This window comes from Macaca nemestrina, chromosome 9 (assembly GCF_043159975.1).
Source record: "Macaca nemestrina isolate mMacNem1 chromosome 9, mMacNem.hap1, whole genome shotgun sequence".
Taxonomy (NCBI): Eukaryota; Metazoa; Chordata; class Mammalia; order Primates; family Cercopithecidae; genus Macaca; species Macaca nemestrina.
The window spans coordinates 38,376,817-38,390,980 of NC_092133.1; the positions used below are offsets into that span (position 1 = coordinate 38,376,817).

The 14,164-nt window shown below is 44.7% G+C and overlaps 1 protein-coding gene and 1 long non-coding RNA gene across 51 annotated transcripts in view; one reads left to right on the plus strand and one right to left on the minus strand.

The window, feature by feature from the left end:
- LOC105478501 (sorbin and SH3 domain containing 1) overlaps positions 1-14,164 on the plus strand; it is a 253,390-nt gene that overhangs the window by 141,014 nt on the left and 98,212 nt on the right. For 18 of the 50 annotated variants that reach the window (XM_071069420.1, XM_071069422.1, XM_071069435.1 and 15 more), the window contains 2 exons: positions 62-174; positions 11,043-11,187. In XM_071069420.1, coding sequence (XP_070925521.1) covers positions 62-174; positions 11,043-11,187 — 258 coding nt within the window. Of the gene's footprint in view, positions 1-61; positions 175-5,651; positions 6,369-6,981; positions 7,351-11,042; positions 11,188-14,164 lie in introns of all 50 variants that reach the window. The other 32 variants (XM_071069396.1, XM_071069405.1, XM_071069397.1 and 29 more) reach the window with 2 other exon arrangements.
- Positions 147-6,075, minus strand: LOC139356217 (uncharacterized). The gene is made up of 3 exons (XR_011607724.1): positions 6,016-6,075; positions 5,071-5,158; positions 147-807 (listed from the first exon to the last, which is right to left on the minus strand). It is a non-coding gene; the product is annotated as an uncharacterized lncRNA (long non-coding RNA).

A 14,164-nucleotide genomic window follows, 5' to 3' on the forward strand; every position in this document is an offset into this window, starting at 1 on the left:
ACAGGGGAACCAGGGAGTTATTCCCTGTGAGTGAGAGCTTTTTTTCCTCCCTATTTCTCAGATGAGTGGAGGCTTTCTTCCAGTGCTGATGCCAATGGAAATGCCCAGCCATCTTCACTTGCTGCCAAGGGCTACAGGAGTGTACATCCCAATCTTCCTTCCGACAAGTCCCAGGTAGGCATGTGCCCAAGGGCAGGGTGGGGACTGGTGAGTGGTACCTGTTCTTGAGTCTCTTAACTTAGACTGGTGACTTCCTGCTTCCCCAACTGGATAATGGAGTAGGTTTCAAGCTTTGGGACAACTCCAGATAAGCTCTGCAAGGACCGAGCTAAGGGAAAGTTGGGGTCAAGGGAAGCAGAGGCATGGAATGAGGTTGGTCTGTACCTGGGTGTTGGAAATAGGCCTTGATGCCTATTTAGGTTTGTTATGTATGTAGAAGTGTTCTGAAAGAGGGAATTCATTTAGCCTTGGATACGTAGGAAAAAGGTCTGAGATTTTTTTTTTTTTTTTAATTCTTTAGAGTGTAATATTTGAGAGAAGAATGCATCTTGTGTTTATTCCAATTGTTTTCTGGAGATGGGGCTGTAAGAACTCCAGCAACAGTATCCTTACAGATTAAGATCAGGTAGCTGTGGCCAGGCTCTAAGTCCAGCAACCCAGACACAGGCAAAATGACAGTACAGCCCAGCTGTATCCTACAAAAGAAAATCCCCCAAAGCTGTACAAATTGGAATAAGGATACTTTTGCTTAAGTCTTTCCCCCTAGGTGGCTTTCTTGATCTTTCTTCCTTCCCTCTCCTGTTGTTACTTTGTCATTTTGATAAAGGGAATAGACTATGTTTTAATTTAGGTGATCTGTGATGAACATTTTTGCATACAGGAGCCACATCTGTGGAATCGACTACTACTCCTTTCTCTCTCTCTCTCTGTCTCCCCTCTCTCTCTTTCTGTCTTCCTCTCTCTTTTTTGGAGTCAGGGTCTCTATCTGTTGCCCAGGCCAGAGTGCAATGGTGTCATCGTAGCTCACTGAAGCCTCCGATGGCTGGCCTCAAGCCATTCTCCCACCTTGGCTTCCCAAAGTGTTGGGATTACAGGTGTGAGACACCACACCTAGCCTAGTCTTTTCTCTTAAAGGAAGCTGTACTGCTCAAAAACTATTGCAGAAATGTGTTCCTTATGTGGTCCACTTCCCTGTGCCTTCCTTCTGTGAAGGTGTTCCCTGAACTCACAAGGGGTCTGGAAATTCTGCAGGTCCTTCCTAGTTCCCACCCCACTTCTCCAATGATCCTCTGGTTCCTGCTCCTGAGGATGTAAAATTGCATTTGCTGCTGAAATGAAGCAGAATCAGAGATGATGTTTTTCTCCCTCCCTACAGATGCTTATCTTCCCCAGCGTGGAATTGGTTGCTTAACTGTCTGCCTTGTATGCTGAGCAACAAACACATTTAGCCTTTCTGCCACCTGCCATCACTTGCCTCTCTAGGTACAGCCATATGCATCCTGGGTCACCGGTTAGAACCAGGAGCTGTAAATGAGCCTGGCTTTTTGAAGTCCTCATTAGACACAGGGACTGGGGAGGTCACTTGTCCGGTAAAGGACTTGCCATGGTTTTCCCATTCCTAAACCCTCTCACGGTGTAGAAATGTGCTGCCTGTGGCAGACATACTACTTTTCAGCCATCTCAAGAACGGATGCCATCAGCTCTATGCAGATTGAGAAACAGTGCTGATTAATTCAGAGCAAATGTGGAAGCATGTCCTCTTCTACTATCAGTGACTTAGTTCAAAGGGTAACTCAGTAATTCTTTTTGGCTTCTTAAGCAGCTCTTTTGAAAAGATAATTTTAAAAGCATGTGAAGTAAATAAAAATTCTTTTAAAATAGATTTATTTAACACAGCTTTATTGAGCATCTCCGTGGTGTTCAGATCACTGTGTAAAGCATTGCCCTCAAGAGGTTGATAAGGGTGAACACCCTATAATATCTTTTACAAAGTATGTTTTCTTATCTGTCACTATCCAAGAATTTTCCTTTTATTGGGGTTCCCTTTAAGGGAACCTGGTAAATTGTTGATAAAGAGGTTTTTATCCTGCATATTCAATGTAAAATCAGCCATTCAAATTTCAGGGATCTTTAGGTCACGCATTACCTCTTAGATGTGTTTTCTAAATGGAAACGTGACTTCTTGTCTGTATAGTGATTGCCAAAGCTTTAAGTATGCAGTGGCTTAGACAAGGGAATTGGTAGTTTACAGAACTGTATAAACTATAAACATACCATGATTTTCCAGAAGCCTCATATTTTTACTGACCCACCTTCTAAAAAGATAAATAGAATTTCATTTGTAGCCAACTGGGCAGAATGCAGACTGCCTGTGTGGTTCCTACAATGTTTACAACAAAAAGTAGTTCCCTGCATGTAAAGTCACTGTGCCTATCCCCTTTCTTCTTCAGGACTAAAAGAAGCCCCAGGGCAGGAGACCTTTGGATCTGAGTGCACTGTTGATGCTCTGGGGAAGCGTCCTCTCTACAGGGTCAAAGCCCTGGGAAGGCTCATGCCTGATGTAATGCATCCCTGGCACCATATATGGTGAGAGCCGAAATAAGTTAGAAACTCACTGAAGCTGATTTCTATCTTTGGACAACAAGAAATCACATATGGGACATTTGAGCTGAAAGTAAAAGTAAATCTGAGCTCAAATCAAAATGGTCTTTTGCTTACCTCCCTACTGCCATTACCAGTCCCTTTGGTGCGTGCTAGCTCCAGTGTTTTGTTTCTAGAATCGTTTAGTCTGTAAACATGTTCACTGAAACCAAGTGAGTTCACCTGAAAGTTTTTGCTGTTGCTTACTACTAGAGAGGGGCTATTCATTTTGTTTTTTTTGTCTGGTACATATTCACTAGCACTGCCATGGGTGCCCTGTGGAAAGGATAGGCATTGGATTAGCCAAGGGTATCCAAGTGAGCTGCTTCTCCAATGAGCTTATTTGTACCTTGAAAACTGAGTTTAAGGAACAGGTTATTTACTGTTTCTGGGTTGATGGTCTAATCCGCACTCAAAAACTTTTTTTTTTTTTTTTTTTGATAGTCTTGCTCTGTCACCTAGGCTGGAGTGCAGAGGTGCCATCACAACTCACTGCAGCCTTGACCTCCTGGGCTCAAGCAATCCTCCCTCCTCAGCCTCCTTAGTAGCTGGGGCTACAGGTGTGTGCCACCACACCTGGCTATTTCTTTTTTAAATGTTTTGTAGAGACAGAGTCTCACTGTATTGCCCAGGCTGGTCTCAAACTCCTGAGCTCAAGTGGTCCTTCTGCCTTGGTTTTCCAAAGTGCTGGGATTACAGGCTTAAGCCACAGTGCCCAACCCATAAAACTTTTAAATATTTTTCATCTATTCACCCTTTCTAACATTCTTTCTTTTTGCCACCTGTATGCCACAAATATAAGAATGAAATAGGCCAGACACAGTGGCTCATGCCTGTAATCCCAGCACTTTGGGAGGCTGAGGTGGGTGGATCGCCGGAGGTCAGGAGTTTGAGACCAGTCTGGCCAACATGGTGAAACCCTGTCTTTACTAAAAAAAAAATACAAAAATTAGCCAGTTGTGATGGCAGGCACCTATAATCCTAGCTACTCAGGAGGCTGAAGCAGGAGAATCGCTTGAACCCAGGAGGTGGAGGTTGCAGTGAGCTGAGATCACACCATTGCACTCCAGCCTGGGCAACAGGGCGAGACTGCGTCTCAAAAAAGAAAAAAAAAAAGAATGAAATAAAATTAAAAATAAAATCAAAATAGACCCAGGTCTTGCACCCTCCTCATTTTTGGTCAAAATTCACTTACCAGATATTGACCAAACTCTAATATACTTCACTTGTGTAATTTGAAGGAAAGTTCTGGTTTTCTTCTAGAATTGGGATATCTTTAAAAATAGGAGCCACTCACGTCTGTAATCCCAGCACTTTGGGAGGCCAAGGCAGGTGGATCACAAAGCCAGGAGCTTGAGACCATCCTGGCCAACATGGTGAAACCCCGTCTCTACTAAAAATACAAAAAATTAGCCAGGTGAGGTGGCATGTGCTTGTAGTCCCAGCTACTTGGGAGGCTGAGGCAGGAGAATTGCTTATACCTGGGAGGCGGAGGCTGCAGTTAGCCGAGATCATGCCACTGCACTCCAGCCTGGGCGACAGAGTGAGACTCCATCTCAAAAAAAAAAAAAAAAAAAAGGAGCCGTTAAAGAAAATCTAGGCCGTGTGCAGTGGCTCATGTCTGTAATCCCAGCACTTTGGGAGGCCGAGGTGGGCAGATCACAAAGTCAGGAAAAACGAGACCATCCTGGCTAACATGGTGAAACCCCGTCTCTACTAAAAATACAAAAAATTGGCTGGGTGTGGTGTCATGTGCCTGTAGTCCCAGCTACTTGGGAGGCTGAGACAGGAGAATCACTTGAACCCAGGAGGCAGAGGTTGCAGTGAGCTGAGGTCACATCACTGCGCTCCAGCCTGGGCGACAGAGCGAGACTCCATCTCAAAACAAAACAAAACAAAAAAGAAAATCTAGCAAAATGAAGTTTCCTCATCTTATAGTCTAATTCCCAGTTGAGCCACAGGTTGGCAGATGACTCTTGTTGATGTGAGGATCAGACTAGAGGGTTATCCCATTTCCTGACCCTCTTCTCCACTGAGACCCAAAGGGGAGCAGTGTTGAGAAGAGAGGGATGCTATGTGAGCCTCTGGACCTGCAACCAGAGCTTTGGGCTTAAGCTGTGAATCTGAGGCTGATCATTGACCTCTGGGGCTGATTCCCTTTGTGTGGTGGTGGGCTGGGTGAGATGGCCATGGGGCCGGATTTTGATAAACTAGGCACAGTCCAATCTGGTAAAGGCCAATTCAGTCCTTCATTGCCTGGTCCCCTCTTTTGTGTACATCAAAAATGGGAGACTGTGTGCTTTTAATCTCATGCTTGTCTTCCTTCTAATAATTAGCTTCATCAGATTCTTTCCTCTGAGAAAAGAGCACATGTGTATTCAAAAATCCTTGGCATTCTCTTCTTAGGGCGCTTTAATTTGTTATGCTTACGGAATTGAGTGCTAAATCTCAGTGACTCAGTTAAGACATCTGTCTCCTGTGAACACAAATAAGGATGGCTCTTCCAATTCTCCTTTTCCTAAGGGAAAAGAATGAAAGGCACTCAAAAGAGTTCCAGTGAACATAAACTTCTAAGGCCAAAGGCTCAAAGATAAATCTTGAGGGAAGGAGGTTTGAGAGGGAGTTGGGGGCTTTGGGGCCTCTCCCACTGGTGTTTAGTTCACTTGGCGCCCTTCTTGAGTCAGGACGTCTCATAAAGATGCAGTCAGCCAAGGATTGGTGTCAAAATTGATGTAGCATGTGGCCTGCTATGGGCTAGGCTCAGCCTCCCTGGATGCAAAGGAGAGTCAGGCCTACCTCTCCAGGTGAGTGGGATTCAGTCTTTGGCTTCGCTCAGAGAGAACTGTGGATACTAGGAGGAGTCTAACCTGAGGATGTGCTGAAAAACGTGTTAAGAATTGTTTTTGCTTAGATCATGTTATGCTGTCGTTTCTAATGATCGTCCTTCTTTCCATTTCCCTCCTCTTTCTTTTTTCCCTGTTTGATAACATATCTTGAAAATATTGCTAAAGGTTTTCTCTCCCCCACGCCCTCCTCTCCCTCAAAAGGACCGCTTTGCATGGCAGTCCCCCACCATCCACAATACCTACAAGGATTCCCTCTACCTGAGCTCACCAAAGCCTTATGTCCCACTCAGCACCCCCAGCCAGCAGAACCCCTCACAACCCCAGCCCATCTCTGTCCTCCTGGCCGCTGGATCGGCTACCAAAGGTGTGGTGTGCCCTGGTTCCTTGCTTCCGGACTCCACGTTCCCCAGTGCTTCATCCCAACCCCAGCAGCGCTATGCAGCCACCAGGACAGTTTATCATAAGAATGTGAGCTCTAACCCATGTCATGAGGCAGTTGGGATTAAAAAGGTCAGCAGCTTATATGTACCTTGTTTATCCAATAACATTTGCCTGGCGGCGTCAGAAAACTCCTCTCGTGTTGCACGTGACCCTGCCAAAGGCACTCCCTCGGAGGCTGCGGGCACCCGAGCACCGGCTCCCAGCCTTGTCTCCCGCACAGCCGGCACAGGAAAACCACCCCCTGCTCCTCCTCCTGACCCTCCCAAGCTATTCTTTGACATCCGTAAAGATGCCGTTAACCGTGGCGAGAGTCCTTCCCTGGGGACTCGGGCTTCGTTCCCAGATGTGAGACCACCTGTGCTAGGCCCCCGGGTTACCTCTGATCCCGAAAACCGGAAGAGCAAAGAATCTTACCTTTTGCAGCCGAGTTATCCAGCCAAGGCAAGAAATTAGGAATGTTTGTGTGTCTTCTCCACTGTCTCTTTCAAAACTGTTGCGAGCAGCTCATTGTTCACTGGGCTGCCCTACCCTCCCTTTCCTCATTAATATTGTTGTGGCTTGAATCCTGAATTCTTCAGTCTGAACCTCTCAGCACAGTACTCTCTTTGTCTGTCTCTCTTTTCTGTAAATGTGTAAGTATGCCGGAGCGTGGAATCCAGAGACTAATAACATGGTGAGATACTCATTGTTCATGTTTTATTACAAGGTGCCAAAGAAATTGTATTTACTTCCAAGCTTTCAGGCTCTATGGTGGTGTTGTGGGGTTAAACACAGCCTGCCTGCCTGTTCTGTTGTTCTCTCTTTCTCTCTCATAAAGTGTTAAAAGGATTCAAAAATAGATGGATGAAAAGCGGAGTTGGATGGGGTTCCCTCTGTGTCATGGAGTGTCAGAAGGCCAGCTGGCCAGCTCCGACTGTCTCATGTACTCTGAGGAAAGGGCACTGATTAAATGTTTCTCAGAGTACCTCACTGCATGCCCACTCTCAACCGTTTAAATATGGAATTCTTTCCTCGTATCATACCCCTTTCCATAACGACCCCCTTATTTCCACAGGATGCCACTTCCTCCAGTGCAGCCCAGCCGGAGGTAATAGTTGTCCCTCTCTACCTGGTTAATACTGACAGAGGGCAAGAAGGCACTGCCAGACCTCCAGCACCTCTGGGGCCTCTTGGCTGCGTCCCCACAATCCCAGCGACCGCCTCTGCCGCCTCACCTCTGACCTTCCCGACTCTAGATGATTTCATTCCCCCTCATCTGCAGAGGTGGTCCCACCACAGCCAGCCAGCCCGCGCCTCTGGCTCCTTTGCCCCCATTAGCCAGACACCACCATCCTTCTCACCACCACCTCCACTGGTCCCTCCTGCCCCGGAGGACCTCCGCAGAGTCTCGGAGCCTGACCTCACGGGAGCTGTTTCGAGTACCGTAAGCTTGCCGGACTCCCCTCCTCACGGCTTTTCTGAATGTCTCCTCCCAGCAGTCACATTCCCTTTCTCACTGAAGCTCTGAGCTCTGAGGACAGCACTGGCTGCTGCTGTGCCTGCGTGATGACTGGAGCCGTGTCCCCTGTCACTAGCGTGCATGCTTCCCGTGTGTCTTCCCTGGGTCTCTCGGGTTGTTCCCCATCTCTGCAGTGCCTCGTCTGCTCTGTCCTGTTGGGAATGCACATCTTTCTCCCTCTGAAGACAACATCTGTGGCCTTTATGTTGACTGGCCATGCTCTCCACAGGCCAGGTCGGGGGGTCATGTAGAGAGCTGAGGAAAGCTGAAGAATTATGGGGAAAAGGAACGGCAGGTGTGGTGGGTGCTACTTGCCAGGGAGTGGGGAGATCTCGGGAGGAAGAGATTCTTATGTTGACCTAGTGAGTAAATAAACAAATAAACTCTCTGTACTATGCAGAAATGACAGAGACTAGATTTTTTTTTTTTTTTAAGTGAGAGAGTTGGGTTTAAGTGAGCAAGTGGGTCTGAAAGCCCTGTACAGATGTTAGGACTTTTACCTCAAAAGGCAGGCAATTGCTAGGGCCCCTGAGGAGGAGGCCCCAGGAGCCTTTGTGGCAAAACAGTGCACCAGTGGCCCCAGGAAGTCAAAGGGCCCTGATGCCTCAGGTCCCATCCTGCGGGTGAGGGAATGAGTTCCCGTCACAGCCAAGAAAGCCCAGCTGCTTTAGAGTAAAAGCTGAGTCAAAGTGCTTGGGTCTCCTTTTTCCTTAGGAGCCCTGGGAATTGAGAGAATCTGAGAACTTCAGTGCGAGTTGTAATATGGGGATACGTGAATCTACTCACAGGGCTGCGGGTTCAGTGGGACCGAGTAGTAAAAGTTCCTGTTATGGGGCTTGACATAGAGAAGGTGCCTAGTGAATGTTAGCTATGTTGCTGAGGACTTGCCCTGGCAAATGAGGGCCAGGGTCACTCAAAAGCAAGTAACTGGTTAGTTAACAGTTCATCATTGAGTTTCTACCGTGGTCTAGGCATTCTGCTAAGTACCCGGGCACAACCATGAGTCAGGGCCTTGTTCCAAAGGAATTTTTGGAGTAGGAGGTCACTTCTCAAGCTTTGCGTACATGGGATCATCTGAGGGTCAGGGAGGCTTGTTTAAATCGTCACCCTCAGGTTATACTCCTAGAATTTCTGACTGAGTGGGTCTGGAGAAGAGCCTGGGAATCTCTCTTGGGAGCAAGTGCTCAGGGCTTTCAGATGCTGGGGTCCACACACTACACTTTGAGATACAGTCATCTAGTGGGTCATGCAATTAATTGGCTGATGGAACTAAGCGTTTACTGACATCCCTTCGTGTAAAGATGGATGCCTGCAAAACTGTTCCAAATGGCTTGTTAAGCTGAAGCCAGTCATGCAGAAAGCAGGAAGGAAACTTTTTATTTGGCTTATTAGATAAATTATAATGAGGCATCAAGCACATCAAAGCTGGGAACTGTTAGGTCCTGAGCTGCGGCCTGTTCTGAAATCTCTAGTGCTGTGCAATGTAGTTAGGTCAGCACCAGGCCCAGTGTGGCCCATGGGCTTGGATATCCTTCTAGCTTTGAATTTTGCAGCTCAGTCCCATTGGAGAAAAATGCTAGATTGTTCCCTGATCTATTCCCCTCTACCTTCAGCCAAACTTAGAATTTAGAAGCCACTCTTGTTTTGGGGACTGCAGGCATCTTCCCTTTGACATGGATTATGTTTGTCTGGAGTAGGGTAAAGTGAGTCTTATGTTTAGTGTCTTCATAGACCGTTGTGAATAGTTTAATTGTGTATCCTATAATTTATCATTTGTGTAGACCTAGGTTTTCATATCAAGTTGGTTTTAGGTGTACCAGGACAGATTAGTTGGGACAGTGTCCTCGATGTCTCAAACCTGACTAATCAGCCTGTTGTAGAGCTCCCAGAAGGACCTCAGTTGGCCTGATAGCTTCGGGTTTGGCCCTGGGAAACAGAGGTGAAAAAGGAAACTCCTTGGATTCCTCTTGACAGAGGAGGAACCCCTGTGGATGGTGTCTGAGCTGTGAGCTGATGCCTGCTCCATCTGTAGCTAGTTGAGAGAAAGAAGGAAGAATAAAAGTCATGTTAATTGATTTGAGTTATTTTAGTCAATAGCTGTTTTTGTGATGTTCCAGAAATAAGACACAAAGTAAAATTTGTGAAGAGCTTAATGCTCCTATGATCCACCCAAACATCACATTAGGCATTTATACTTTAAAGAGCTGTATGCCTGATATTTTGTGTTTCTTGGATGCATTCAGGCAGTTTTTAATGATATGTCATTTATCATAATTATATCACTTTGGAGATAAATTAGGAAAAGTGTAATTATTTTCCACTTTCTAAATGGAGGAATCAAGGTGAGGCACTTTTGTATAAAATCATACTGTGCTTCTCAAGTCTTGAGAAAAGGTTTTATTCATGAAATTGAGCTGCCCCTCATAACTAAATAGTGGCGGCTATTTAGCAGACTATCAGAAGAGATAGACTGACCTAGGCAGTGTTGTGAAGTTCCTACTGTGTGTCAGGAGCTGTCCTGGGTGCTGATGCCTATATCCTCTTTTGATAAGCATTTGTTTTCTTGCTACAAACATTTGCTCAGACACACCATTGCTGAAAGATGCCGCCTGTCATTCACGTAGCATTTACTAGCACCTGCTATCTGCAGGGCATTGAGCTAGGTGTGAATGAGGGGGTGGCCCTCATCCTGTGGGTACGTTCACAGGAGTTGATCTCTGATTATTGCTTCCAGATAATTATTGCTTTAAAAGTAACTATCAAAATCTTGTTCTTAAAGCCCTTTAAGAAAAGCATCCTCAATTTACGAGTTATAAATTCAAAAATAGAAATGTATAAATATCATGAAGGAAACTATCTAAATATCCCTAGTACCTTTTGGGGTCTTATTTTGTTTTAAAAGACTGGTATTATCCCCAATATGCAGCTTATAATTTTAGTATTAATAATTTTATTGGTATTTCTGGCAGAGATCTCAGGTTTTTAAAGTCAGGATTCTCACAAGTCTTAGGGATCTTTGTCACTTTAATATGAGAGTGAAAAAATGTCACAGTAGGATAGGATAATATCCAAATCTCAGAAGCAAACATCAGTAAAATTGCTCAGTGATGCTGATGCTAAGGGTAGCTTTCTGAAAAAACTGTTGCTCAACTCCTCCCTGTTCTTACTTGATGTCTTCTTGTCCTCACATTGTCTTACATTTCTCTGTACAGAGTACTAAACTTCCCTGATTTTTCCCAATTAAACCAGCTCTTGTTCTTGGATCGCATTTGGAATTGCATGGTTTTTGCATGTTATTCTACTTGGATTTGAATTTGTTTTTTCAGTAACCGGATTGACCCACAACTGTTAGCAGGTGGACCTAATGAATGATGTTGCTGAGACTTGCAGTAACATTCACCTTCCCTCTCTCCTCCGCCCCATACTAATACCAACAAAGAGAATAAGCATTCCAGCTGAACCTTCTAACTGGAATTAATGATATGATATATCTCATTGATTGCATTTCTTTTTATAATTAAGATCATTGTAAAGCTTTAAATTTCTTCTTTTTAAAAAACATTAACACTAGCTTTTTATATTTACAGTTAGTTACATTGTTTGTTTGTTCGTTTCAGGATTCCAGTCCTCTACTAAACGAAGTTTCTTCTTCCCTTATTGGAACTGATTCCCAAGCCTTTCCACCAGTTAGCAAGCCTTCGTCCGCCTATCCCTCCACCACGATTGTCAATCCGACTATTGTGCTCTTGCAGCACAATCGAGGTAAGAGAGGCTTGTGCCCCACTCCCAGCCCACTGGAATCAACATAGCTCTTCCATGACATCTGTCTGGGTCAAAAATTCTGTTATTTCACAGAAATGTTCACAAATCCCATTGTTTCCCAAGGTCATTTGCCCCCGTTTACTCACTCTCGTGGCCCCTAAAATAAACCCCAGCAGACAGACAGAGGCCCCTGATTTGAGGTGATGTCAGGGGTCTGAATAAGTAAGCTGGGTTCGTTCCACTCCTTGGGTGTTCATGGTTGTCTTCTTCAAATCGTAACACCAAAAAAAGAAGAAAGGAAAAAGTTTGGTCTCTTGATGGTAATAGAGATTTAGCTTCGAAAATCTAGGTACAATAATACCTCTTTTAAGTAGTATCTTAAATGATTTAGTTTTTTGACATGAAATTTAGAGAGAGCAGAATTTTTAGTATCAAATTTAGAAAAGAAAACATATTGTGTAGAAAATTTTGTGGAATGTAAAACATGTTTTTGTGCCTTGAAAACAGAGACTATTGAATTTTTCTTGACGACTCACTGGCCTTCATTCTTGCCAGCTGTTTGTCTCTGTACTATGTGGCTCTAGGAAGCCCTGCTTAGAGTTTTCGCGTTTGTTTTCTGTAGCGTCTGACTGCTTCCGGTTGGTTTTTCTGCTTCTCTGAAAAGCAGAGAAGCTTTGAGGTGGGGTGAAGCGGAAGTTCTTTGGGTATATATTGACTCTTCTGCTTTAAAATTCCAGACGATGATTCTAAATCCCAAGCTTTCCTTTTTGGAATTCCATACAGGAATAAATTTTCTCTTTACAAAAGTCCTTTGCAGCATGAAATGTAAGGTTTTCAAGCTGTTTCCTCACGTAGAAAGGGCTCGTTTGTCTGAATTTCCGATAACAGTGGAGGTTTAATTATTTTGTTCAGAGCTCACATCTTCCTTTTGACACTGTGCTCTCTGACTTCATAGTTTTCCTCCACTCCTCCCCCCTCCTTCTTCCTCTCTGCATTAATTTGAATGAGAATGGGACTGGAGTCTATTTTTAATTGTTTTCCATACTAAATAGAGTTTTTCTGTTTCCTGCTTCTAACTTGAAAAGCAGATGAATAAAACATTTTCTTTCACTTCAGATCTTTCCACTAAAATCTTAAGGTTGTTTTAGTAGTTTTGTTATTTTTTTCACTATGTATGGCTCCTGCATTAATTTTCACGCATGAATTTGGGTTCTTGAAAAGAAAAAAAGGGTCCCAGCTCCCACACGGAACCATGCAGGAGCCCATTCTGCTTCAGCGGTGCCATGCCCCTTCCTGGCAGTGGCTCTCCTTGCCCAGAAAGTGTCTGTAATGCGGGACAAAGTGAAATTTTGTTTCTCTGAACTTCCTTGTGACTCATATTTGAAAAAAAAAAATTCAGTCAAACAGAATTAAGTTAGTTCCCAGAAGGACAGGCAGTTTCTTTAAAAATGGGATTTATTCTCAAGGCAACTTGGTTTTTGGGAAATGCCAAGTGTAATGTCAGCTGGTTCCCCTCTGATGACACCTAGTGAGACATCTTTGGGCACAGAAATGCCTATAGTTCCTTTTTGTTTCTTCCTTGAATAGATGGATACCTTTTATTTACCCAAATGCCTTTGGTTCTTGCCTTTCTCTTTTGTCCAAGTCCTGCCCTTGGGTTTAAAAATCAGAATTGTGCAGCCTGAGACACACATCCTTCAGAAAAGGATACAAGTAATGGCATTCATTTTTTGGAATTAAATGATAGATTTCCATAAAGAGCAAAACCATATGTTCACTAAGCAGGTAGGGCAGGAAGAGTCGAGAAGAATAGGAGAGCCTCACTGGCCCAGCCCCGTATTACTAATCATAAATGGGGTTTAGGTCAAGTGTTTTTGGCATTGCTTTGGAATTTGCCTAACCTGGCAGCTCTGCTTTGCTTCATAAACAGTCCCCATAAAAATAATTTCTTAACTATTGCAAAGTCTCCTGAGGGAATAACTTTACTCCACTTCTGGAATTCTAGTTTTGTCATCCTAAAAAATGCCTCCCTCCCTGCCCTTTTTTTTTTTTTTTTTTTTTTTGCCTAGACTGTCCCAGGGCATAGTGTGGCAATAATGCTGTCTTTCCCGGCCAGCTTCCCCCTGCTGGAAACAGAGGGGCACTGAGCCTCTGGCCTGGCGCTCATGGTTGTGAACAACACAGCCCTTTCCCCCTCTTTCCTGAGTTTTCACACCTCATGGGTTTGAAGGCCAGTCACTTACCATCTGTCTGGGAGGGAGGCTTTGAATCGGAAAGCTGTCAGGATGAAAAGAGGTGCATGGGTCCCCTTGCTTAGGGCTTCTCCGTCTATGTGCATCGGATCCTGAGAGTCTTGTTAACCTGCAGGTTCAACCTCAAGAGGTTTGGGGTGGAGGAGACGAGATTCTACGTTTTCAGCGAGCTTGCTGGGCAAGCCAGTGCCATCGGCCCACAAACCACTTTGAGAACTAGAGCTCAGAGGTTCCCAGACTTATGGATACATGAAGCAGTCTAGGGATCACCCTAGGGCTTTTCATTCTAATGCTTTAAAATAACACCACTGGAAAGTGGCTACTGTTATCTGTGTTGCATGTCATGCTATGAAAGAAAGGCCATTTCACACCTCAAAACTGGAGACAACATAGTCTTTTTTTTTTTTTTTTTTTTTTTGAGACAAGGTCTCACTCTGTTGTTGAGGCTAGAGTGCAGTGGTGCAGTCATGGCTCACTGCATCCTCAACCTCCCAGGTTCAGGTGATTTTCCCATCTCAGCCTCTCGATGCCAGTAGCTGGGACCACAGGCGTGTACCAACACACCTGGCTAATTTTAAAATATTTTTTGTAGAGACGGGGTTTTACCATGTTGCCTAGGCTAGTCCTGAACCCCTGGGCTCAAGGGATCTGCCTGCCTCAGCCTCCCAAATTGCTGGGATTACAGGCATGAGCCACCATGCCTGGCCAACGTGGTCTTTTTCATT